This window comes from Meles meles, chromosome 7, assembly GCF_922984935.1.
Source record: "Meles meles chromosome 7, mMelMel3.1 paternal haplotype, whole genome shotgun sequence".
Taxonomy (NCBI): Eukaryota; Metazoa; Chordata; class Mammalia; order Carnivora; family Mustelidae; genus Meles; species Meles meles.
Window position 1 is genome coordinate 112,358,503 of NC_060072.1, and position 27,502 is coordinate 112,386,004.

Sequence of the window (27,502 nt, forward strand, 5' to 3'; positions counted from 1 at the left end):
GGGGAATCGGGGAGAGGGTGGACTTCTTCCCTTAGGTGCTCTTAACTTAGGCCGGGAGCCAGGAGCTTGGAGGCTGACCCCTGTGCCAGCAGGGGCAGTGCGACCACTGAATATACAGTGTCTGGAGGACAGCCCGCCTGATGCCTCCCTGCAGTGCCGCGCTCCACTATGCTCAGAATCAGGCCCTACTCTGGGACCGGGTGACAGGTACATACACCCCCCAAATCTCCCTTACTCAGTACCAAGCTGGGTTTTCATCATGTGGAATATGCCCTGTGAGCCCATGGTTCGGCTTCCTTCTTGTTTACCCCATTAGCATCGCTCCTAAGAACCCTCAGGGAAGCAGCAGGAGAAATGGATCTTTTGAGAAGAACCGGTGGTGGAGGACACACCCCTTATGCTCTGCCCCAGGAGGGGTCCCCTGGTGCTGACATACCTGCTTTCACAATGGGAGACATCCTATGCTTGCCCGAGTCCACAGTGGCACCGCTGGAAGGGGTGCTGGAACAGGACTTGTCATCGCCCTTCTTCTTCTTGTCCTTCTTGTACCCAGAAAAGACTGACTTCCACAAGGACTTGGGCTTGGCAGTGGCTTCCTCCAGGAGGTTTGGGCTGGGCTTCTCTGGGGGCCGGCCCTCACCTTTGGACTTCTTCTCTTTCTTGTTTCTGCGGGGGGAGAAGAGTGACGATCTCTTCTTGCTCTTCCCACTGGAGCCCTCGGATGAGGTGACCGAACCATCGGGGCCCCCTGAGTCCGATGGCGGGGAGAGGACCTCCTCACTAGTGGCTTCGTGCTTCAGGGTGGGCTCCCTGGGGCCTTTGAGAACTGGGCGTTTAGGGGACTCGGGGCCGAGATCTTTGCCTTTGGAGGGAACTGAGGAAGCTTTGTGGGAGGTGCCTCCTGGGGGCCTGGAGGTCCCAGCTGCCATCTCCATCTCCTTCATCCTACTCAGCTGCTTGGCCATAGCGTCTCTCAACGCCTGGCTCTTCACAGACTTCTCCCTGGCTCGCATGCGCTCCTCAGCCAGTTCCTTGGCTTCTGGAGAGACTACGGGCAGGCCCCTCTTCTGTGGTTGAACCCCACTCTCCAGAGTAGGTAACCTACCATTCTCCTTGGCTAGGGGTGGGTGGAGGGGCCTCTCCGTGCGGGGCCAGTAGGAAGGGGGTGTGAAGAACTTCTCCTGTAGATTCAAGTCCTCTGTCTTGTCATCATAGGTATCCTCCACATCATCGGCAAAGGGGATCTCGTCCACGCTCTCCACAAACGACTTCCGCACCTCCTCTCGAGGGGGTTGGGCAGGCTCTCGGGGGGACCGCATAAAGGAGGCAGGTGGTGGGGGTGGGATCACTGAGGCCTTGAGCTTGGTCTCCTTATGCTCATAAGTCTGATATGGCTTCCTTCGAAGAGTTGCAGGCTCCTCATCCTGGGGTGGGGGTGGGGGTGGGCTTGAAGGTGGAGTGAGCATGGTGGAGTCCGAGGTGTTGAAGCTCTGGCTGCCCAAGGTTTTCATGTTGGAGGAACTCCCATGAAGGCCCAGCCCAGAGCTGCTTGACAGATCTCTTTTCTCCTCATGGGAGCTTTTTAGCTCTCTGTCAGATGGGGACTTCGGGGTTGGCAGGGAGGGCTGGTCACCATCGGGCTTTGGCAGGCCTAGCCTCTTAGGAACAGGTGGAGGTTTTAGAAGCTGGAGCCCCTCATTTTGAGGAGACTTCTCAACTGAATAGGATTTTAGGGACACTGGTTTAAAGGTAGGCGAGGGGAAGCTGGACTCGGACACCTTGCTCCGATCTATAGGGGTAAGCCCGAGGCTGCGGCGGATCTCAGCGCTCTTCATCCAGAACTCTGCCACCAGGTCGTTCCGTTTCAGGGCCTCATCCACAGCTAGAGGGCTACCCAGTCTATCCTTGGTGTCCCCTTGATTCTTCAAGGGGAGGGAAACCACAGGGATGGCTGTTTTGGCTGGAACAGGCTGGAAACATATGGGGGACTTGGTGGGGGATGGGACAGTGGCCTCAGAGGAAGGCTGAGGCTGGGAGCAAATGGGGAGCTGGGTGGTGGTGGGGGTGGAGGTGGCCAACGGTGACAGACGCTGTGTGCTAACTGGGGAGGTAGGTGTCCTGGCTTCCGGCAGAGCCACCGGCTGTAATCGGATAGGAGAGCGCACAGCCCTCTGGTCAGTGGGCAGTTCTGCTTTGGGCTTCACTTTGGGGAGCAGAGGTTCAGGGAAAAGGCTGTCCTCAGGCAATTTCACCTTGGTAGCAACAGAGACAGGTGGGATTTGGGCCCCCTACAGAAAAGGAAGATAGAAGCTGCTTAGAAGGAAGGGTTCAATGGTCAGAAGAAACCCACTGGCAAGCTCTCTCTCAAAGGGCCTGTGTTTATGAAGTAAATTCCTCTCCCTCTCCTTTAGGCTGTCATTGAAATGGCTCCAGGACACACTTTCTCATTCTCTGCTCTATTTGTTCAATCTTTAAAGCCACTCTACTTTGTTCAACAGACTCAGCTTTCAGGGTTTGGTTCATCTCAAACACATCCTATATTCCTTGTGCACTGAAATGGACACTGCCCAAAGCACACTGAAGGAGTCATCTCTCCTGACTATGGACCCCAAGAGCTCTGATGTATGAAGACAGAGGCCCACATGGTAAGATTTAAAACAGCTATTTTTTTTTTATAGTCTATACTACAAATTGTCCTTCCCAGGAAACTCAAAGATCCATATATTCCAGCACAAATTCTTATATCACCCACCTGTTAGTCTCAGCAAATCTCCCCCAATTTCATGAATGAAATCACCAAATTCACCCTGCTTCTTAGAATCTCAAAGACCAAGTCAGGAGTTTGGCCTCCTTCCCGATTCTGTCCTCCAGATAGCATTTCCCAAAATACATTCCATAGGACACTGTGGCGATCCTTTTACGTACCATTCTCCAATGTGTGGTTCACGCACCACTGGTAATCTGGGTGGATGTTTTCAATTTTAAAACTCGGTCAGACGTTCGTTTTACACTAAGAAACAAACACATCTGTCCTATCAAACTGATGATTCCACCCAAATTACTGTGTTAACCTAAAAATAAACTTACTTTTGAAATGGTGTGGTATGATAGCAGACTGACACAGTGGTGGGATGACTCAGATCTGGGACTGGTATAGCACCGGGTTAGGGAGATGCTGCCTAGACTGCCTTGTCCTCATGGTGAGGACTAGGCCGAATCCCCAAGGCCACTCCTGTTTTTAGCAGCTCCACTTAGCACAAGAAGCCAAAAAATGGGTTTACAGCAAGGGCCCTAAAACGAAGGAATTACTATGTCCACTCAGGGTCCCATCAGTTCTGTCCCTGACAATGAACCCTGAGCTCTTACCTCTGCCACAGGGCTGTGGCCTGGGGAAAACAGACCAGCTTGCTCCTCTGGGGACGGGGCAGGGCTGGGGACCTGGGAAGGACCTGAACAGAACAGACAGAGGGTTTATAACAGGAAGTACCCTCCCGCCGAGGGTTCCTCTCCCAGCCAGGTCTGTAGAAGGGGATCACTGTTGGCCAGCAGCAGGAAAGTGCATTCCCAAAGAGTCCCTGGATGCCACCTCTGCTCACTCTGGAAGTGTGGACTTTTGTTCCTGTGTGTGTGATCTATGTCCAGCTTGGAGGTGTACCTCCTACCCTTTCCTGGCTCTACAGCACACACAGAAGGGCCAAAGCTACATGCAGGGTCCATGCACAGGGCAGGAGGAGAGCAAGCAGAGCTGTTTGCCATTTGCAGGGTCTGCTCTGGCTCTGTTCTGGTGACCCGTGTCCTGGGGGGCTGTTCTCATCCTTGCAGGCTTAGTGGGAATGATGGAAGCAGCTTCTCCTGAGACAAGGGACTTACTTCTCTCCTGGTGCCCTGGCGTGGGGGTAGGTTGCTCGTCCTCGTTTTCTGATACCCTCAGCTCCAGCTCTGCCTGGTGCTGCATGCGAAGCTCCGTTTCAGCATCTGATGGGATCTCATCAGACCAGTGCTGATCTGCCGGAGGGAAGGGAGAGCACAGCCCACCTGAGTGAGGCTCTGCTTCTTTCTGAGTCTCCTGTCATCCCCAGAAAGCAGCCAAAGCAGCATCACGGTTTGAGGTCTAGTCCTGGCTATGTGCCCTGGCTGGGCCCTGCCTACTGGTCCCTGCCAAGCTTCTGAGAGACTCGGCCCAAAGTCTCTGCAACGTGGTGCTCTCATCAAAGCCTGCGGTGCTCCATTTTCTTTTTAAATGCCCAAGATGGCACCCGATGGACCAGAACAGAAAAAAACATAGGGCTTGTGCCTGTGAAGGGCAAGCCTTGCTTTGTGGACTCACCAGTGGTCTGTGTTTCCCCCAACACCAAGCAATGACCATATTCCTTCACAGTCTTGCCTGGACTTGTCTCATTTCTTCCAGGCTAGTCCCTGGCCCCTCTTCCCCAACCAACCAGACTATAATCCTTAAAACACCATCCTCTTGTAGCTACCTTTCAGAGGACATCCACTGAAATGGAGGCCCCTGTCTGTTTAGCTTCTCAACCACAACTTACTGATGCAGGCTCTGCTGGCTGCTGGCTTAGGGGCGGAATGACACACATCCCAGTTAGTGCCAGAACAAGGAACGTGACCAGGAGACTGACTGCTTTGCTATTGCTTTAACGTATATTATCTTTCCTGAGTTGCAATCACACAGTGGGGAAGAGGGAGGTCAGCACAGTGGAGAGGGAAGGCTCTGGGGTCCCCCGTACCATCATCCAGCTCAGCACCAGTGTCCCCTGTGTCCCCATTCTCCGCTGCCTCCCCTTCTATCTCTGCCGGCTCTGAGTCCACATCTTCCTCCAGGTCATTCTCATCAAATGGGACTGTAAAGCAGAAACGTTCAAAGGAAGAAAAGGACAGACGGACAGAGAGACTGCCTGTGCCGGTGTAAATGAGTGGTGGTCCTCCCAGGCTGCAATGCGAAGACCTCGAGAAGGGAGGAGAGGGATTCTAAAGTGTCTGGATTTGAACCCCACAGCAGACGTCAGCCAGACTTGGGGGAGCTAAAAGCAGTGTGGGTGCTGGTGAGGGCCCGGAGCCCTTCCTGAACACCTGGGACTAGCATCACCAGGTCTGGTCATCAATCCTCCTCCCCAGGGCTGCTGTAAGCTCCTCGGTGTAAGGACAGAGGGGAGACACTGCTTCTCCAGGCCCAGCAGACACCCGGCTGCAGATCCAGCAGCAACAGCACTCTCTGGACCGCATCACATGGCAAAAGGCACTGAGTCCTCACACTGATACTCTAGAGGGACTGGGGGAAACCAAGACCACCTGCTCATGGCCACACGGCCCCATCTAATAGCCGCCGTGCTGTCGGGTGAAATCCCGAGTGACCACCAGGACCTCTGAGGGCACCTACCTTCCCTCTTCGACAGCAGAGGTTACAGCTCTGGGATCATTCAGAGAAACGATTTTTTTTTTTTTAAGCATGACGGAGAGGTTGAGGGGATATGTAAAGTTCATTTTCTAGACTCAAGAGTAGCCCTTCAGTGCTGCAGAACGAGGCAAAGTTGAATGAAAGTTGACTTCATTTTCAAAATGAAGTTGACTTCATTTTCCTCAGGAGGAACCAGGCCCTAAATACACACACACACACACACACACACACACACACACACACTCTGCACACTTGGAACTCATACTAACAGTCTGGGTAAGAAAAGCAATTAAGAAAGCAACATGGGCTCCTTTAAAGGGTGCCCTGAGATCCCTATGGTCCCCGAGACTGATACTGCCCATCCAGCAGGGGTCCTAAGGGCTTCTTCTAGGGTCTGAAGCATAGCCACTCTCCAACAGTCCTAATGGTTCTCGCTTCAGAAACAGGGGTTATGCTTAGATCTGCAAATCCAAGAGCTGAAGATCCAATCCTAAGGGGGTTGGGTGGGCAGCAGGGGCACTGGCTGTGGTGGAACTGGGGAGATTTCTTCAAAGGTGGTGCCACGAGAGGCTGTGCAAGGACCAGGTCCTCTCAAGTTACTGGTCTCCTCACTGTCCAGCCTCATGAATCTGTACCCCTGCTATGGTAAGCATGTGCACAGTGAGTGCAGACACCAAGGCCTCAGTGTGATAAAAATCAAGAGACTATCTCTGGAAGTGGGGTGAGGAAGACATCATCTGAAGATGATGCTGACTTGCCTTAGTCACAGGAGTTTTGTTAAAGATATTATATACATAATTCTTTGGGGAGCCTGGGTGGCTTAGTCGGTTGAGCATCCGACTCTTGATTTTGGCTCAGGTCATGATCTCAGGGTGGTGAGATCGAGCCTCGCATTTTGCTCCACACTGGGCATGGAGCCTGTTCAAGATTCTCTCTCCCCCTCTTGCATGTGCCCCCCACCCTCGTTTGCTGGCACAGTCGCTGACACACACTTTCTCAAAGAACAACAACAACAATAAAAATAATTCCTTAAGCTATATAATTATCTTACCACCCCTTTCATACACTCAGCTTATTAAAAATAAGGTGTGACTTGCGTCTAATTCCGGAGAACCATTCAGAATGGACTACGGGAAAGATGAGAGAGTTCCAGAATAAGTTCTAAGCTGGCAAATAGTTAATGTCACGCTCCTAGTTTGAGATGCCAGAGCCAGCCCGGAGAGCTGGTAATGCCACGATGCTTTCCTGTGATGGTGGCATTTGTTGGGGAAAATACTGGGGGTAAAACTACTCAATTATTTCCACAGGTTGAAAACCTTCGTGGGGTAACATTGCGGTTTCAGTTCATCAAACACCAAGAAGTGGGATTTCTGAGGATCACAAAAGTCTATGCCTCCTCAAACCTGAGCTTCCTGTGTGGATGAGCTCATGGTTTCATGACACGATTTCTGAAGAGGTGGGGACACAGATGCCTCTCTTCGCCCAGCATTTTTCTCCTTTGGCTGTCACCCAACCTAGTGGAAATGGAACCAGGGCTCATCCCATTAGGGCCCACTGTGCCCAACATGCATGCTCAAACGAATCTATGAGTGCTGGGACCTTGAGATGGTAATTCATACTTCTGTCGGCAAGTGTACCAGATGTGAGCACATGTGGAGGAGACCACGACAGGACTCCAGTCACACGGCCCCATGTCAGCCTGACCCCAGCCCCAGTCCCTTGGCCCTCTCGTGGCTCTCCGACTCAGAGCTGCTACTAAGAAATATCTGTTGTAGAGTCAGAAAGTTACTAAGTCTACAGTCCTTGGGAGCACCTTGAAAGGAACAATTGTCACATATATTAAAAAACAAACAAGTGAGAAATATCAACGCAGCAGCAGCAGATACTGGAGAAACGCAGCTGGAGGGATGGAATTGGGAGATTAAACCCAGGTTAAGATGGAGAGCAGAGTGCTAGAAGCTGCCACACACTATGGAAGCTGAGAATCATAGACATACGTAGCTTTTGCTTTATTTCAGCTGCTAGCGAGGAAGTCCTGACACCTCGGCCTTCTCCAACCATCCCAGGAGACCTGACTAACTAGGAGGGACGCGCAGCAGCTCTGTGCACAGGACTAGGCTCTGGCTGAAGGCCCAGCTCTCCCTGTGGCTCTGTGACTTGCGTGCCTGTGTCCACTTCTCCTGCTGTGAGTGAGGACAATGGGCTGGGCTGGTGGTAGAGATCCATGAGGGCCAATCCTACACAACCCAGAAGCAACCACTGGGACCAGAGTTCTCAACCGGGGGGCCATGCTGCCCTTCTTCAAGTGGCATTTGATAGTATGTAGGGCTTTTTCTAGTTGTTGCCTGGATAGCTGGGGCTGCACGGCTGACGTTTTGAGAGCCAAGACCAAGGAAGTTAAATGTCCCACAAGGAGAGAGAACAGTCCTGCCCTCGCTGAGCGCTGCCGTCGTCCGTGTTGAGAAACACCTCTCCAGCAAAGGTCAGGAAGGACAACTGAGGTTTCTGAGCTATCTCTTCGTCTAAGTATTTAAAGAGACCCCACACCTCAGTAGGCAGACCCAGGGGACACTACGTCTAGTTATAGCCAGCTTGCCCCCTACTTCGAGCTGAACAATATCCACCAATCCTCTGTTCCCCCCTCATCACTGGGGAACAAGTCCCTGACTACTGACTGTCTCCTTCTCTGGACTTCTGTGGGTTTGTGGAATATTAACCGATTCCTCCACTTTCATACCCAACTGCTACATAACTTAATTCCTATAGACTTTAAAATCACTGCTAAAAATGTTCCCTCAGATGTGGCCTTTACTCAACCTTTATTAATAATAATAACAATAAAAGTTTAGTCAGTTCTGTTTATGCTATTGCTCTCCTCCAGATCTTCCCTGAAGGGTGTGGGGTGCGCGTCTGGTCCATGCAAGGACAGGCTGCCTGAGTGAGGCATGCATGTGCCCCCCCACCCCGCCAACCTTGGCATGCACGAGCAGCAGGACCAGAATTCTAGTGTTAAGGTACCAGCAGAGCTGCCGAGAGAGGGTGGTTATGGTGAGTGGAGAGCGAACAAACATCACCAGACTACCTCCGGAGACTGTCTCCAGCCAGGCCTGCACGGCTGCGCGGCGTATGGAGGGAAGGTCAGGCACTGAATTTAAAACAGACGATAGATACAAAGTTACACAGGAATGTGTGGTCCCCGTGAGGAGAACTGAGGTCATCCTAGAGCCCCCAAACAGAAGAGAAACTGAGAGACGTTACAAGCCAGAGGCCTTGTCAGCCAACGACGAGGGGTCAGAGTCCTGTTGAAAGCCTACGAGATGGGTATTCGGGATGAGAAAAGGAGAGAAAACACAAGGAGGGTCAACGGCGGCTCGAGGCTGTGGAGCCCATGGCTGTAGGCCAGTCTGATGTCTCTGGTCAGCAGGGTCTCTCTCCTCACTTCTGCTGAGTATTTATGCTGCTACAGAGTAGTTAACAAAGGTTGGTCTTGCCTATAGGTGAAGACTTGGGGCTGGGGAGGAGCACATATCCCAAAGGGCTAAACTTCAGGAAGGCAAGGAGCACCCGTTTTATCTACTCAGCCTTACAGGGTGTGTGGCCCTGTCAGGCACTGAATGGAAGCATGAAGACAAGTGAGTGAGAGACAGAGGTTGATGACACCAAGGTTCCATATTTGGACGGTGGGTATGCTGAGGTGGGAAGGTGTAGAAAATGACATGGAAGCTGGCATATCTCTCACCAGTCTCCATGTTCCCCTTTTATTGCTTGCTATTCCTTGAAGAAGTCAGGTTAAAGTTCCTCTTCACCCTACTGTAGAACACAGACCATCTCACCTGAGACCTAGAGCTGGACATTACACTATCTACTCTAAAGGCCTCCTGGATCTAAATCTCTTCTTAAAACTTCATTTCAGTTCAAAATATACTCCCCCACCCCGTCCTGCCAATGTACATTCACACTCAGACACACACCACACAAGGAAAGCACCAGAACCTTTTACCAAGTGGACAGAGTAAACCTGTCTGGTCAAATGGGGACAGAAAGCAAAGTGTTGGTTTTCCCAAGGTCAAGTTCATTTTACTATTTTGCATCCATGAAGAAAGAGCTCATAACCTCTTAACCTATAGAGAACTTTACATATCCTCAAACAATAGCTAAAGGGTAGTGGTCACAATTAACATCAGGAAAATAAAATGGTTCATTGACTCTTACGTTTTTATCAAACTAAAGGCTTTGGTCCTGACAGAAGAGTCCTCTACAACAATGAGAGGGAAAGGTGCTCTGAGGGGCATTGGAACCTTGGATTTTGAAACAGTTACCTCTAGAAGTGGAGGACTCAGAGGTTGGTACCATTCGCTCCTCCTCCTCTTTCTCTCGAATATGTGTCCAGTGCACATCAGCCTGGATCTCCAAGGGGTCGGCCGGATTTATGATCTGCTGTAGCCTCTGGCTCCCGACTAGTGTACCAGGGTCAGAAGTGGGGGAAATGAGGAAGGGAGAGATGATGGAGGAAGGAAGCAGAAAATAAACAATCAAGGAAAGGAGGGGATGGAACACCACAGGAAAGGAAACAGAAAGGAAAGTTACTGTATTTGTCAGGATCAGTTTGAATCAGAAAGAGGCAAAAACTGAGAACACACACGTGCATGTACACACACACACACACACACACACACACACACACACGATTTCCACTTGTTCAACTTGATTTAGTTGTTTTAAGCTTCACTTATACTGTAATTTCAATAAAGAGACCCATACATTACAACTCCAAAAAGAACTCTCCTTTCTGATGCTCTTCATCTTCTCTGCATTTGAGAGACCCAAATGCCAAGTCAGAAAAAAAAGCAGGTTACAACTGCCCTCTGAAGGGCCATCCCTCCAGGTCCTGAGTACTCAGCTCTGTTACCTAGCACAGTGTGAGATCCTAGAGAATGCACCATTCATGTCCCTTCTGTGTCACACAACGTGGTGCTTACCGCCACCTGTCATGCTGACAGCTTCTTTTTTGAGATACCAGGCAAGTGACAAGAGAAAAGTGGGATGGGACAGTATCATTCTGTCAGGAACCAGCTAACTCACGCAGGACAGAAACTTACTTTGTTGGTACTTTAGTGTTTATCTTTTGCAGTTAGAGAGAGAGAAAAAAAATCCCCCTTCCATAATAGGTCTCATGCTGCATGCTGGTCTGTGGCAGGGACACGGCTATAGGGAAGAAATGGAGTTTGGGGAGGCAATGGCTGGGAGAGGAAGCAGAGCTCTATCCTGTAAATCCGCAAAGCTTTGGGAGTTGGTGGGCAGGAATAAAATAATATCTCTTTGCTTTTTCTGAGGTCAAGGCCCTTTTTCTTAAAACTCCATTTGGTGTCCCACTGCTCCCCTCTGGACACAAGACCTGCCTTTTCAGCTAAAGGAGAACTGACCAGCAGCCCTTCCACTGATTCTTGTTGCCAGAGCCCAAGGACTATACATGCAGCCCCTGCTCTGTAAGCTCCCTGTCATCAGAGCTTGGACCATGCCATACAGCAGGGCAAGAATAAAGGGACAGCCAGCAATTTGGAGAGGGGACACTTCGGGAGGGAGGGTGGCTATTCAGGCAGCAAGAGCAGGTGCCACCTGATCTGAAGGACTCTGGGACTCCTGATGGGAGCCCACTCTCAACAGTCTACCTGGACAGTTCGGCTTTGGCTTCACTACCACACAACCTCTTCATTTTCAAGCAATGGAGAATGTGGTCTGGACAGGAAGTAACAGTAAGAGCAGTGAATGTGGGTGCGGGCAGCGTGCTATGTTAAATGTGGGGTGGTAGGCCTGCATGCACGCTCCCTTTGAACCTGCTGGTCTCCACAGATTCGTTTCCTCAGGTCAACCGGCCTTTACAGTGTTGGATGGGGCTGAATCACAGAAAAGTCACCCAACAGCTCGAATGGCAAGATGACTAAGGAAGGTCAGTCAGAGAAAAACGTGGACCCCGTCTTCATCTTCTAAGCAACAAAGAGAAGACAGTGAGTCTTCTCCCCAGATAGTGTGCTGCTGCCTGTCATAAACGTAGCCTTGGGGACCTAGCAGCCGGTTTTTCGGGGAATGTGACAAGGCACAATGGCGGGAGGTTCTAGGCCCCTCTCCTGGGGACGACACCTGTGCCGGCTCCGCCACTTACGGCCACTATGACTGCAACGGGAGGTTCTCTGTTAGAAGAGGTGTTCGCTAGAGCAGAAGGCTTATAGCAAAGCATACGAGGGGCACAAACGGGGCCACATTCAATAAGGATACTTCTGGAGTCTTCTCTGACTGCCCCTTGCCTCTCCTCTGTCTTACATGCTATTGTGCAGGTGACCATCCATGAAGGCTGGGCCCAGGGACAGGTGCCAAGCTAGGCATATGCCAAAGCCTGTCTGCACAGCTTTATAAAGCACAGATCTTTTCATGTGGGACCTGCTCTTGAAGGCAGATTCTGGATGGCTGTTAGGGAGCCAGGGTAGAAGGTGGGCAACGGGCAGAGCGGGTACCTTTACGTGTACCCGTAGCTTCTTCCTTTGACAGCTGCTGGAGCCACTGGCCTTGCAGAAGTTCTCTGTCCCAGGGGCAGTACTCCCCTTCTACAGCAGGGGGAGCCAGACACCCACAAACACAGCATCAAGAACCCCGCATGGGGATAAACAGAGAAGAGAGAATGGAAGGGAGGAAAGAGAACAGAGAAGAGTTATCTTCAGATGCAAGGCAAGAACATCCTGCCACTGTCTACACAGCCATCGAAGTCCACTGCCCAGAAGATATAAACACCATGGGCTAGGAACACAGGCCCCAGGGTTGGGGTGAATTTGTCGGTAGGTATTTCTCCAGTTAAATCCCATCCCTGCAGGCTGGGTCTTGATGCTAGTTCCAAATGCAGGAAATTAAGTCTGCAGGGATGAAAAGCATAGCTAAACAATCCTGCAAAGGGTACAGACTTTGACTGTAAGCTGTGTCTGGGGCTAAAGCCACCATGCATATGAATCACCAGCCAGAGATAATGACGTCTGAAATGATAGAAACAAAATACCTCCCCCTGCCCCCGCCCCGGCCCCCGGGTTGCCCTGTGAGCCTGATCGTCCCCCTGATGAACAGGAATGCGGGGGCAGCCCTGAGACTGAGCCAACCATGGTTCTGCAGACGCGGCAGGATGGAGAACTCAAGACATGGGCTTCCTGGCCCAGGGCCAGCCTCCATCTTCCACAGATCTTACTCATTTCTCATCAGAAAGAGGGAGAGAGGGTCAGGCCACCAAGGGCTGCCTCTGTGGGCCTCCCCCAGCCTCTGTCTTTGGAGGGAAGAGTGCAGGAGAACTAGGTCTAGAGAAGCCCCTCAGGGGCCTGAGGAAGTACCTGGCCTCTGTCCATTCACACTGGCATCAGGCAGCTTGGGGGCAGGAGGAGGCTGTCTTTTCTCTTGCCTGCCCTGCCTCACTAGGGTCTCGGAGTTACACAGCTCTCAGGACCATCTCAGTACGGCGCACCCTGTCTGGGAAGGGCTCTGCATCTGGTTAGCACTCGGACCTTCCCTGGGCCAGACTGGGGGATGGGGTCTGGGCTGCCAAGCGTATGGAATTCCAGGAGGAGCAGAGGTAAGCAGAAGAGCGGCAGAGAAATCTACTGCCAACTCGATGAGGCCCAGAGCTGTCCCAAATTAATGCACTCCTCTGACAACAGCTGGGAGGAATGGGTGCTTTAAAGGCCCATGTCCTTCCCTTCCACCATGTGCCCTGGAGAGAGCACAGCTGTGAGATAACAGGCACTGCTGTCAGGGGAACTCAGGTCTCTACCTGCCCTAGTTTCTTCCTCAACACCCACCAGACTTCTGGGCAGCCAGGGCAGGGAAAGAATGAGCCTCTCTCTTAGAGAGGCAAGAAAAGGAGGCTCACCAAGTTCTTCCTCATCACTCAAGGACACACAGAGCCAGAGGTAGGGGCAGAATTGAAACATTTCAAGTTCAAGGCAAGAGAACACTTCAGAGCCAACCAGACCAAGTGCTGGAACCGATGCTCCTTCTCAGGACACTGATCCAAACACGTTACTACCTGCCATGAACTGAACCCTGTCTAGTGGGCTCCTAGCCCCTCCTCAGTGACAACAGCTCTGAGCAGAGTGAGAGTCAATGCTCTGCAGCATCCAATATCCTGGACTCTGAGTCCAGGAATCCTCTCGAAAGCAAATTCCTTGTCTTTATTAAAATAAATTTTTTTAATGGAAACTAAAGGAAAAAAAAAGAGAGAAAATGAGGACAGGAGAATGAGTAACCTAATTTGGACGAAGTCCGTCAGCTGACCCTCTGCCTTCCACTTCCAATTTCTTCTCAGAAAGTGCACAAGGGACATTATTTCCACTGTCAATGGCCTCCTCTGCCCCCTGAAACTCAGGTCAGAGAGAGGCAGGAAGGATGATCTCTGGGGCTGGGGGAGGCACATCTGTGTGTCGGACTCCAGTCCGTGTGTAACAGAAACCTTACTCAAGAACGGAATAGGCTGCCTCAGGGGTGGGACAGGGTCAGAGTTAGGAGGAGAGATTTTTTTTTCTGACCTTCACTAGATTCTTCCTCCTCCTCCTCATATTCTTCCTCCTCCTCTTCCTCCTCTTCATATTCCTCTTCCTCCTCCTCCTCTTCATTCCCAGGGCCGTAGCTCTTTGAGGGCTCTAGTTCCTCTTCACTCTTTCCTTTCAGAAGAGCGTGGATCCTCACAGCCTCCTTCCAAGGAACACCGCCCAGATCTGAGGGGGGCAGAGGGGGCTCCTCTTCCTCCTCCTCCTCCTCTTCCTCCATCTCGGACTCAGAACTGCTGTGGGGGAAACAACCATACAACCGAAGTAAGTAGACAGTTAAAAGTCACAACCGGAGGCAAACTGTCCAGCAAAGCAACTGCTGGGCAAAAAGGGGGAGAGGACAGGCACGGAGGGGTGCAGCGTGCTTCCCCGCCCAGGTAAGACACACAAGGGGAAGGAGAGTGAGTAGAGGGTCAGAGAAAACACACACATATGAGTAACTCCGACATAAAGCCACATGAGCCAACAGCCTAGTCTGGCAGGGCGCTCTGTTCAGTGAACAGCAACTCCACCAAGTTTAGTCTTAGAGGCCCTCAGAGATAGGAGGGGCACGGGCTCATTTTGATATGAACCCATGACCCCAGGGAATCAAGAATGGAGAGAAAGTATCCTTTCATCATGACCTACTGTTTGGTTTAAATAAATTTTTATTTATTGAGGACCTCAATTCTACTTGACTCAGGTGAGTTGGAAGGCTCTCGTGGGAACCATGGTGAGAAAGAGCTGCTTCCAAGCGGCCTGAACTGAAGTCTTAGTCACAGATGGGTTAGCTGTCAAGGTGCGTGTGCTGGAGCGAAGGCCGTGGGTTCAGTTTCAGTGTTCCCGATGTCCCCCTGACATGCCACGCCCGGAGCACGATACCATGGCGAACACACGGTTAACAAGGCAGAAAAGGCACTGTCCGCTGAAGTTACAGAACAGGGAGTACGGGGAGGGCGTGGAAACAAACATCACATCCCTGGGGTCATCACCTTTGACCACCAGCCTCGTTTTCCACCACCATTCTCCCTTGATGGCACGTAGCCTAGAGCTCAGCTGGAAAAGGGAAACCGCACTAAATGCTGCGAGACACTAGCTGTGACTTATGCAAGCCCAAATCCCGGACCACTGCCCTCAGAGCCATGGCCCCAGAGCATCTGTACCCTCCTCCCTGGCTGGCAGAGTGAGCTGTTAATAGGTGGTACAAGACTAAAATTCAATGCCCTACCACGGGGCTGTAGAGCAGGAGAAAAACCCAAACATCACCGCACAAATGAAGCTCCTCAGACCTGTTTCACGGTCCGATAATTCCCCAAGTCTTTTTCAGGAGAGGCTCTGCCCTCAGTGAGAAATGTGCAGTTGACTGCGCTGGGAGAAATGTGGCATGGGCCAACCTCTGGCACGAGAAAGCCCCAAACCCCAGAGGCATCACACATGAGGCTGAGGTCTGGTCCGGTCTTCCTGTGATGGTGGGCTGCTCTCTCCCTGCCTGGAGTGGGGCAGTGCACGTGGAGAGGGAATCAGTGAATACAGTGTGATAAGGTCCATGATACCCCGTCCCCAGCACTAGTCATACCTGTGCAGTGAAGAATTTCACCTTGCTTAAAGAGATGGTCTGGCCTTTGTCTCCGGGCCTGGGAGGTCAACTCTAAGCCCCTGGGAGGTCCTGTCTGATGCGAATGTCTTTATTTCCCTGGAATCCTTGGTCATGGTGGACAGTCTAATAATGTGATTTAGGGGGAGGGCTGACCACATCCAAAAGACCAATGATTTAGGATGGAGGCTTGAGTCATGCGGTATTAGTTGGCCTGGAGACTGAAATCAATCACACCATGTAGAAAATCAGTCCATCAATGGCTAGGTAATGGAGCCCCAATAAATCTCTGAATATCAAGGCTTGGGTGAGTAATACTACACGGGATTTGTCACACATTAATACCAAGAAAGTAACACAGCCCTGACTCCACAGGGAGAGGAGGATGGGAGCTCCACGTTTGTACTTTCTCAGACTCTGCTCTGTGCACTTCTTCACATGGTTGATTTCAATCAGTATCCTTCCCTGTAATTAAACTATAACCGTTGGTTGGTGAGTTCTGGGCATCCTTCTAACAAGTTAATGAACTCGAGGGTGGTTTTGGGAATGCCCATACTTCGGCCGGGTCAGAAGGGAGGGCTGCCCAGGAGGCTGTGCGCCCATGACTTCTCAGGTGGCTGATTCTCACAGGCCTACACTGGCTCTGCTCCTCACCAGCTGTATGACCTTGAGCTGACTACAGCTCAAGCATCCTGAGCTTCAGCATCCTTGTCAGTAAGGCGGGAATGTTAATACCTGCCTCAGAGAAATGTTGTGAAGGTCAGGCACTTCCTGATTTTCATGTTTGTGTTACACTCTGGGATTCTGGCTATTCACGTATCTGTTTACTCGTTTACATATTCTTTCATTCATTCAATGAACATTTTTGAGTGCCTATTAAAGTTGACCTAGTAGGTACAAAAATAAAGAGAATCCGTTCCTTACTGCAAGCAGCTCCCTTTAGTGAATGCTACTTCATTCACTCATTCACTCAGCTCCCTCGAAAACTTACTGAGGATCTTCTACTTATAATGCACTTCCTAGACATTGCAGAGGATGCAAGGGTGACATAGAAAAGAGTCTCATTCTTCAGGGGAGATAAGATGCAAACACGGCAATGATAAAAGAAGGTACAACATAACTGTAGTGGGATGGAGGGTTGAGAGGAGGTAGTTTAAGGTGAGTAAATGTAAGAATTTGGGCCACAGAAAGCTTGGCATCTGGATTTTGATTCTTTTTCATGACTTACTTAGGTATTATTTTTTTCTTACTTTTGTGTTCTCACTTGTTTACTTTCTTACTACTTAACAACGTATAACCCAACGTAGATCACTTAACATCTTTCCAACATGAAATAAAGATAAGAATGCCTCCTACGCTCATCTTAAATCTTATGTAAATTTATTAAAACTTCATGTGGGCAGAAGGCAGGCCAGCTTGCCCTTCCTTCACAGTCAGGCACACAAGGTTACCCCAGGAGTCAGCAGACTCAACGGGCCCTCACTGCAGCTTCCTGGCTCCTTGTACTGTGCCCGGTCATGAGGGTGGTGGCGTTGAGCTCCATGATGAGGCAATGGGGCCTCACTTACAGCTCTGAGTGCCACACTGGCTAGTTTTAGGATAGCTCAAGGACCACGGGAAAATAGCAAGTGGGGCACAGAGCATAAAAAATCAGGTGGAAAGGCCAACCCTTGCCTCTCTTCAAAAGCTACCAGCTCTCGGTCCATTTCTGAGAGGCCTGGCTACATTGCTTCTGGAAATCTGAGACAGGCAAACCAGCCTTGCTCCCTTTGTGAAGCACAGATAGATGGACAGGTGTTGCCAAATGTTCCTTTCTGGGCCATCATCTCCCGGGACCTTAGAGCCGTTCTCTGAGTCTCACTAGGCTCCTTATGTCATGCAAGATTCATAGCACAAATTCAGTAGGCCCAGTCTACATTTTCTGGCTGTCTCCAGTGCCTGAATTTCTGGGTCTGGACTTTGAAAAGGCCAGGAGAAAGGGAAGAGGAGGAATGTATAGTGAGGCAGACCATCCCCGACCACTTGGAGTCAGCCTAGAAACTTTTTAAGTGGGGAGAATTGCTGCTACACACCAGAACAAAACACAACACAGTCAACCAACTTCTCTGTCCTTTTGGGAAGAGGGGGTGACCTCTCAATTTATAGCTTCCTAGGAGAGATGAGGGCCAGAAAATGCAGTCCTCGAGATCAGCACTCTGTCACGGCAGGTGTCTGTTTCTGCATTTGAAACAATCAATTGCTTTGTGTGACTGTTCGATGTGGGTGGGCCCCCTGGACTGCGCGCTGAGAGCAGGGACAGGTCTGCTTGGCTCGCTGCAGGGCTTACCATGGGGCCTTGCACAATCCAAAGAGGCAAAGCCAGGCCAAGCTGCTGCCTAAATTCACAGGTGTCATGGACATGAGACCTCTGAAGTCCATCAATGGGAGCAGACCCTTTCAATTAGAAGAACATCTTGCAAAAATCCTCCCTGCTATGATACTTATCCAATCCCTGATCTTAAAGCACTTTCCCTCAGCTTCTTCTCATTGAGGCTATGATGCAGCCTGGAAGGAGGAAGCCAGACCAGCAGGCATGTGGACTAGATTATAAAAAAACAAGATTTCCTCCATACTTAAATGTGCCGAGCAGAGATTCTGCCATGCCAGGAGGGAAGGGCCAAGGATAGTAACAGTGATGGTGAACACTCCCTGAGCTCTAAGAAGTGCCATGTGGCACAAAACACTTCACATGAATTAGGTCATTTAATTACCCATTAACTCTAGGACGTTAACTCTAGGACTCTAGGACATATTAATATCCCCATTGTCACAAATGAGGCCAGTGAAGCTTAAAGAGGTTAGATCATTGGGGTGAGAGGTCAAGATTCCCATCAATGTCCACACCCTTGTCACACTGTGCCCTTTTGGATGGTTCACCAAGAACCCAAGAGTTCTTCAGCCACTAGCAGCTGTCAGGGTGCCAAACCCAGGAAAAAGACCATGACCATCTCCTGCTTGCCTGGGTCCAACTTCAGAAAGTGGAGACTGGAAATCTGGGCAGGCCCTACGGTGACTGAGGCAGACCAAGAACTTAAAGTTCTTGGGTGGTTTTCAAGGGAAAATAGGAAATCATGGCTTTCATTTTTAAATGAATCCACTCTAGATATCAGAGTGCCCACTCCTAGATCTCATCCGCCCTGACGACTGTGTAAACACTCCACTGCTCGGCACACTGCTGGAGAAAATGGATGTTGTCCAGCTTTCTTGACATGATGGAAACTTAATCCATGCTGAAAGCAGCGTCCTGCTCAGCGACGGCTCCCATTACTGCCTCTGCTGGAGAAGCAGTGAGGGAGAGAGAGGACCAGTGGGGAAGGGTGAGGGAGAGAGAGGACCAGTCAGGAATTTCCACTTATTTATGGTCAACCTTGAAGAAGGGGCTTCTCTTTATTGCGTTACTCCAATGGAGGGCCAACCCTCTTCCGTCACAACTAGCTGTCATAAAACTAGCCTGTCACGGACTTTTGTGGAGTCCTCTATGATCTGGCTGCCCCATCTGGAAAGGGCACCTGTTTGCTCTAGTCCTCACTGACTTGAGGCCCTCCCCAGACGGGTGTTGCCCAAGCCATCTTCATCCCCTGGGGTGAAGTTGCCCGGCAACTAAAATCATAAAGCTAGTTTTCCGGGAGCCTGGGTGGCCTAGACCGTTAGGCATCTGCCTTGGGCTCAGGTCATGATCTCAGTGTCCTAGGATCGAGCCCCACATTGGCCTCTCTACTCAGCAGGGAGTCTATTTCTTCCTCTTTCTCTCCCTCTGTACTCTCCCTTGCTCTCTCTCTCAAATAAATAAATAATATCTTATACAAACAAACAAACAAACAAAACCCCTAGTTTTCTTTTGTCTTCAGGCACCTGTTCTCTCCCAGAGAAAATAAAAGTACTATTTCTAGGGTCTCCTTTGGAAGATGTTCCTCCCTCCCCTACTCCAAGGAAGGGTCATGGAGCTAATCAGGTCTGGGCCAGTAGTCTCTGCTTGGGTAAACTAAATCAGGACACCCATATGACTCACGCAATGTGTTTGTTCAAAACAGGTACTCCTGGTCCCCACCCCAAGCCCACCGACTCAGTTACTCCAGGGGAGAGTCCAGGATTTACTTTCGTACCAAGTGTCCCAGGTGGCCCTAATCATCAGGGAAATTTGGGAGATTAGAGCAGTGGATGGAAAAGTGCCGTCCCTAGACAACAACATCACCTGGGAACTTTTTAGGAATGCAAATCTTGGCTACAGAAAATTACCCAGTGTGTGTCTCAGTGTTAATGGAAAGCCTCCACCCGTCTGGGAGACACCATGGGTGCTCCCATCCCAGAAGTCCTGCAGGACAGTCTGACCGATAGTGATTTTACTCCATCTTTCATCTTGTTCTCTATGGTGGCCCTGATCATCTTCCATGGAGCACTCTGAATCCTGTACTGACTCTGGCAGACCTGGGTAGTAATGAACATGAGGCCCTGGAGCAAAGACAGTGGACCAGGAGGCCTGTGGGGGCTGCAGGGCGCACGTTCCCCTCAGGCATCACTCACTAAGACATCACGAAAATGCTGGCATGGCCACGCAAAAAAACCACTGGCTGTGTCTACGACCCCTGGGACACAGGCTTTCTGCTCCACTCTTTACCTTACTTACCTTCCATCTCAGCTAGAGGAGGAAGGAAGAAGCCTGGAGAGGTGAGGTGGCTTCCCTAAAACTGCCGGGTGACCTGGGGTCATAGCAGGAGTCCCTCATTCCAACCCTGACACTCCTGCCACTGACCCAGCGCACTGCTTCAGGCCTCTGGTTTTCCTTCTGTGCATGGCTTGTCCCTCCAGTGAACCTGTCAACAGCCTGAGCGCAAAAGCAGGGACTGTCATTTTTATTCTATTACCTTCTCGATGAATGGCAAAGTGTTAAGCCCATGGTAGGTGCCCAAGAAATAGTGAAATCTCTGAATTACGTCCCATGGGTTGTGATTCTTATTGGCTAATGAGATGAAGAGACAGGGGACTGCATGGAAAAGGGGAGATCAGCAGGCAGTAGGGAAAACAGGAAGAATCCTGGACTTGGATCCAGGAAACCTAAGTCTGAGTCTTAGTCAACCCTCGATCCTAGTATTAGTCACCAGCAGTCTCCGTAATTATAGAGTGATAAGATGTATGCTCTGGCCTACTTCACAGGACTTTTGCAAGGATGACCAAGCGAGGTGATGACCAAGTGAGGTAATGGATACAGAAGTCCTCTGGAAACGGTCTGGTGCCATGCAAAGGGGTAATAAAGGCAACTGCCTTTGACAGACATGCCACGTACTGTTTCCAACACTTCTTACTATTTAACCCTCACAGCAACTCTGTGAGGCAAGTCCTAGAACTGCCTTCATTTCACAGATGAGGAAATGGAGGCACAGAGAGGTCACATAGTTGGTAGGTGACACCCAGGTCCTCTGCCGAGGATACAGTGCTGCCTCCCCGCGTAGGCAGGTACATTCATCTGGAGAAGGGGCTGCCAGGACAAACCATAGGCATGAAGCAACACACAAGAAAATGGGCTGCAGCCCTGGGGCACAGGCTGACCTGCTGGCCACGTCTTCCTCTGCGCCTTTGTCCAGTGCGCTGCTCAGGTTGTGCTCAGCCTGTGTCTCCTCGGGCACCTCCTCCAGCTCCTCGGCCTGTTTCACAGACAGGCGGTAGTTCTCCAGCTCGATCCGTTCAGGAGTGCCCCTGAGTCTCTTGGCAATGCTAGGCTCTTCCAGACCATTCACACTTGAACCTGTAAGATAAGTAAAGTGGCAAAGTTCCATGACAAGTGATGGGAAATGACCACAGGTGGTGGGGGACAGAGGGGTATGCAGGGAGGGAGGAGGTGCCAACAGAAGGATATCTAAGCATCCAAGGCAGTCACCGCTCATTTCAGTGAAAGGAGGGACAAGGAGAGTCGATGAGGTCACACAGACCAGGAAAAGACTGCAGGGTGAGAGCGGCAACCCTTCCCTGAGCAGGAGAAACAGGAAGACAGCACATCTGCCCTGAGATGACTGCCCCAGTCATGCCCGAGATGGCTGCCCCAGGCTGACTCTCCTCCGTCAGTCCTGAACCCATGCACAGAGGAGGGAAGAGGTGATGGTGACTGGGGAGGAAGAGGAAAGGGGACTTGGGTTGGACCCTAAGGAGGAGCTTCTCACCGACCACGCCCACCTCAGCTTCCACTGAGAAGGGGGGGTCCTGCCAGCTGCCCAACCCCTGATGACCCAGGACCCAGTCAAGGCTCATGCACTGCTTCTGGCTGATCCATGGAGGCGTCCGGGCTAGCTGCTTGCAGAACTTGTCACGTGGTGGGTTTGTCTGTCTCCTTGTGATTAGATTCATGGTAAACACTTCCCATCTAGGAAGAACACCATGTGGGTGATGCTGTGCCCCTTCCACTGCACACAGGAGGAATATGGTCGGGTTGCCTCATTCTTCTTTAAACGTTTTTTCCCCCCATATTTATTTATTTATTTTTGAGGGAGAGAGAGAGAGAGAGAGAGAGAGAGACAAAGACAGAGAAAGAGAGAGTAAAAGCAGGGGGGGTAGCAGAGGGAGAAGCAGGCTCCCCACTGAGGAGCCCGATGTGAGGTTTGATCCCGAGATCATGACCTGAACCAAAGGCAGACAATGACTGAGCCACCCAGGCACCCAGGTTGTTTCATTCTTGGTGACATCAGCTCAACTGCTTGGTTAAAGTGGTGCCCAACCATCTTTCTGTTGTTGTTGTTGTTGTTTTAAAGATTTTATTTATTTGACAGACGGAGATCACAGAGAAGCAGACAGAGAGGGGAAGCAAACTCCCTGCTGAGCAGAGAGCGCGATGCGGGGCTCGATCCCAGGACTCTGGGATCATGACCTGAGCCGAAGGCAGAGGCTTTAACCCACTGAGCCACCCAGGTGCCCCCCCATCTTTCTGTTGTAAAGAGGTATTTTCCCCTTTCGTAATTAGTAAGTAATCCATGAGGTGATACGTAGAAACCATGGGACTATCCTACCCCACTATCCTTCCACCCAGAGGTTTTAGTACCCACTGATGAACAGGGATTTTAAAAATTGTATCATTCCTTCTCCATTGTTATTCTTTTGCAAAGAACTTTTCCCATTTCTTTTTTTTGAGTACCAACATGACTTATGGATTTTTTTTTTTAAAGATTTTATTTATTTATTTGACAGAGGGAGATCACAAATAGGCAGAGAAGCAGGCAGAGAGAGAGAGGAGGAAGCAGACTCCCCGCTGAGGAGAGAGCCCGATGTGGGGCTCGATCCCAGGACCCTGGGATCATGACCTGAGCCGAAAGCAGAGGCTTTAACCCACTGAGCCACCCAGGCGCCCCTGACTTATAGATTTTGAAAAACTTAAGTATTGTATTTGCTGTGTTTTCTTCAACTCCTTTAATCTGGAAATTTCCCTGTCTCCCTCCTTATTAACGCCTTCATCATTATTTTTCTTTTATTATGTTCAGTTAGCCAGCATATAGTAGTACATTAGTTTTTGATGTGTTCAATGATTCATTAGTTGCATATAAACCCAGTGCTCATCACAACATGTGCCCTCCTTAATACCCATCATTCTTTTTTTTTTGATGTGCCTTTTTATCCCAGATTGTATTTATTCTTTACTGTACGTCTTCACTGTAATATGGCATAGGTTTATATTTAGCATCAGACAAATCCAGGCTAGACACCTGTGACCACAAGTGACCTGAAGGATCTTAAGAAAATTATGTAACTTCCAAGAGCTCATTTCCTGATCTATAAATGAGGACAACCCTCAACTCCTAGATTATTATGAACACAGGATGGAATTATATACATACATACATAAGTATGTGTGTGTGCCGACTCCGCATGCGCTGGAACCCACCATCTTCCTCTTCCACTTAAACCCTGCACTTGGGCAGTATCCAGCAACTATAGGTTAAGTGCTATAACTGATGTCCAGTAACATTCTTAGCACTGGTTTGTGTATATTTTTGTGCAGGTAGGTTGTGTCCATTTGCTCTGGATTGCGAGTAAGAGTTACCTGACAAAGATGGGAAGAGAGCTCTGGGCAGAGGGAACAGCGACAGTTAAGGTACAATGGCCTGTAATGGCAGGTTGGTATTATTAGATCTTCTAGTGGCAGTATTCTTAACGCAGTAGGGAAGAACAGGATGGGAATAGAGTCCACGAGGTCTTTGGTGACATTCTAAGCTCTAAGAGATGACACGGGGCTTTAGCAGGCGACATATCGACATGGTGTTAGGTGACAGATGGGCTATCAGGGGAAAGCCAGAATCTCTGTACTGTAGGACTAAAGGAAAGCGGTGGGACTATTGAGTTAGTATTTTTGTGACACGACAGGTCCACAGAAAATCTTCTGGAAGCCTGGCACTTTTGTTGTGTACAATGTTCTGGACCTCTCTGTATTGTCATTAGAAAGAACTTTCTATGTGTCTAGGCAGTCACAGAATAAAGTCTTAGCATATCTGTCAGATTTATCTGGATCTTCCACCAAATAGCATCTTTCAAATTTACTAGACAGCTTTTACTATAAAGTAAGACCCAGGGCACATTCATCTACGAAACGTCTAATGATGGGGTCATGGCATGAATCCTTGGGCTCCCAAGGGCCCTGTGTAATGCCCACCTGTCCTAGTTTTTATAAACCCCATTGGGACATTTTATACATCCCTGGTCCATTCTCCAATGCGGACCTCAGGGCCCCTGAAGTATAAGCTATGATGCAGGATCAAGGCATCTGGAAGAATAGGTAGGGAGGCAAGGGAGCACAGCAGGTGGAAGCCCCCACAGCATCCCCCACATCTGGTCCCCAGCTCTACCCGAATCAGTTCATCGTTTCCAAACAGCCGTCTCCCTGTTGTCTCTTGCTCCTTCCCCTCAGCAAAACCCAGCATGATAAACATGAGAAGGCTAAGGATCCCCTGACTAGAGTATCATTTGATATTTTCCTTCCCGTCATGTATTTTTGACAAATGCCCTTAAACAGAAAGCAAATAAGAAAGTGAAATAAATGTGAAGCCACTACCCAAGTACAAAGTTTTGGGGAACTCCACAGATATATCTTTTAGCTAGGGAAAGAAGAGAACAAGAATGATCACTTCAGGGAAACAAACAACTAACACTCATCATTTAGATACAAGCGATTTCAAGGTAGAGTGAACAAACATACTCACGGAGAGAAACACTCCAGAAGTGATGCCTGTTTTTAGCGGGTAAAAACCATACTGTTTGCCAGAAATTCAACTAGAACCTTGGGAAACAAAGCAGATTTAAAACACTCTCAACTCTTAAAGAGCTGTAGGCTAGTCACAGAAGAGACAGTCCCACTCAGGGGTCTTTGCAGTATGCTGTATCCCGTACCACAGCTCATGCCGCACAGTGGAACTATGGGAGCACCTAAAAGGGCAGCTCCACCCCCCAGGGGAGTCAAGAAAGACTTTCTGGAGGAATATGGTGTTAGCCTAACCAGCTTTAAAGAAAATTCGATGAGCTGGGTAGTAGTTTGCAAATGAGATAACTGAAATTCAGAGACATTAAGCAACCTGCCCAAGGTCACAAAGCTAGTGGGTCATGGAGCCAAGATCTGAATCCAAGGAGGGCAGCGTTAATCCACACAGTCCTGTTCTGCTTTCCCCTTTGGGACTCCTCACCGTTATCTCCTCCCCACTATAATTTTCAAGATGAGGGACACAGAACTACATGAAAGCATCTTAGAGCACAGAATCTGGCATTCGCAATGGCATTCTGTCCTCCTTCCAGAGTTATTTCTCTGGGGTTTCTATAAGCTCTGTGGACTAATAGATTATCAAGTAACAGAACTTGGCAGACCAAACCCAGAGTTTGGGGCTTTAGGGAGGGGAAATGTTGACTTAATTCTGGCCTTGGCCACAATCAACAAAAGTGAAACGAGAGGCTCTCAGAACTATTCAGATCATTCATACATCAGTCCCATAGAGAAAGGATGCTTTTTCGTGAAAACTGTTAGAAGGGTCCCACTGGAGAATTGCTAAGAACTGAGGTGGAAGGAAGAGAGTCGCCTCACTGTTCCAGTCTTCCTATGCCCGCTGGGTCCACGTCCACATGGAGCTAGACACACCCAGAGCTTTGAGCAACATGGGCATGACATGACATCTCCCTGAGGGCCGAGGCCCCAGGGAGGTTCTGTTTTCCGAAGGGAATGTGGCACTTCAGAGGATACTCGGCAAGTATCCAAAATTCACCAACTGCCAAAATATGCTTAACATTCCTAGCCCATAACCTCAAAATGCCACGGGGATTAAAAAAAAAAAAAATCAACAAAAGCAGCATGTTTGGTTCTCTGCGATATGCAAGGGGCTACGTGCTGCATTAACCAGGTGGCGATGATAAACTACAGTATCAAAGGAAGGAAGAGTGGAGGGGGCCCAGGCAGTGGCTTAACAGTGACAGATGCAGGACCTCCCCCTCTCTATGAAGAGAAGGGCATGTGGAAGCAAAGGCTATCAGAGTGCAGCTGTAAAAATAGCTGACAGATGTGGGTTTGGCAAGTGAGAGGAAAAGCAGTGGGGTTAGGCCGCCTGGCCAGGGCCCACCTGGCCTCCACTTCACCGCTTCAGCGCAACAGCAACTACACGGGGACTTTCCAGCTCAACATGGGTGAAAGTTTTGAAATGATTTCCAAGGCTGTGTCCTCACTAAGTCAGATCTCAGGTCACAGGAGGCCAATTCCAGCTTCACACATACCAGAAGGAAACGGCTCCCAGGATCTGGGTCGTATCCTAAATAGGAAAAAGGCTCTGGGCCTGACCCCAGGGCTCTGTTTTGGAACAGTCACTACCAGCACGAGGTCCATACATCATCCCGAAAGAAATATTTTTCCTAACAGAACAACCTGCTCTCAGCTGATGTGCAAGAGCTGCCAAAAGCCGTTGTTTGTGTCTGTCCGATTCCTGAAGGGATGCGAGGGACACGATGACATAGAAGAGGTGGGCCCTCCCAGTCCTCCCCAGGCGGCTCTTCTTCTCCTCTTCCCTTCTGCGGTGGTGGCCAGCAGCCCAGCGCACTGAAGGACTTCAGGTGATTGTGAAGGATGTCAGCTAGGAGACTGGAACATCTGAGGGCTTCTCTCCTTGCACCATATTCATGTCTGGCCTGTTTCCCGTTCTTTTTTCCTTTCCTTCTCTATAAGCTTGGGAAAGCTTGAATGAAATCTGAAAGTCTAAAAAGGACTTTAGGAAAAGGCACAGTGAACTGAGATGAGGATGGATTTTCATCGTATTTCCTACACGTGTAAGCTGAATGGATGCTCGGATTCATTCACTCAACTGTACATTAAACAATTATTTATGGAATAGCTATTTCCAGCCAGGCACCGTGCTAGGCACTTGGGCGTACATCAGGCAACATAGGCAAGATTTCTGCCCTTGAGGAGCCTGTACTCTGATGGACTATGGGTGTCACCTATCTGCTGGGAGAGACCAATGACCCCGGGTATCAAAAGGTGTCAACTGTGGCCATGTTCTAAAAAGAGATGGCCCTGTGATTTGAAATGATTGGTACCATTTGAGAAGAAAAGCACCCTTTGCCATTTTGGAATACAGAGACTCTCCCTTAAGGTTGCTCATTTTTACTTCTATTTCCCTGAACAAGTTACTGGATATTTTTGTTGCGATTTCTTTTTTTAAGAAGGATGAACTAAAGTCATTTCAGATGGTCTCCTCATACATCCACGCAAAGCCTGGCCTGTCCATGATCTGGCACAAAAGAAAGCACCAAACCATGAACTAGGTCTGAGCTACAAGGTCTCAAGGAGGTGTTAAGGAAGATGAAACCTCCTGAAGAAAGAATTACCAGGCTGGCAGTATAAATCAAAATGCCTGGACCCACTGCAAAATTGAGCAAAATGACTTTTATGTTGCCTTGTTCACT

The 27,502-nt window shown here is 49.8% G+C and overlaps 1 protein-coding gene across 7 annotated transcripts in view; it reads right to left on the bottom strand.

Annotated features, from left to right (window-relative positions):
* MICAL3 (microtubule associated monooxygenase, calponin and LIM domain containing 3) overlaps nucleotides 1–27,502 on the bottom strand; it is a 195,359-nt gene that overhangs the window by 24,476 nt on the left and 143,381 nt on the right. For 5 of the 7 annotated variants that reach the window (XM_046011558.1, XM_046011557.1, XM_046011556.1 and 2 more), the window contains 8 exons: nucleotides 21,140–21,335; nucleotides 13,963–14,219; nucleotides 9,727–9,864; nucleotides 8,490–8,552; nucleotides 4,740–4,853; nucleotides 3,871–4,005; nucleotides 3,367–3,449; nucleotides 437–2,288 (listed from right to left, as the gene is read on the bottom strand). In XM_046011558.1, coding sequence (XP_045867514.1) covers nucleotides 437–2,288; nucleotides 3,367–3,449; nucleotides 3,871–4,005; nucleotides 4,740–4,853; nucleotides 8,490–8,552; nucleotides 9,727–9,864; nucleotides 13,963–14,219; nucleotides 21,140–21,335 — 2,838 coding nt within the window. The remainder of the gene's footprint in view (nucleotides 1–436; nucleotides 2,289–3,366; nucleotides 3,450–3,870; nucleotides 4,006–4,739; nucleotides 4,854–8,489; nucleotides 8,553–9,726; nucleotides 9,865–13,962; nucleotides 14,220–21,139; nucleotides 21,336–27,502) is intronic. The other 2 variants (XM_046011560.1, XM_046011559.1) reach the window with 1 other exon arrangement.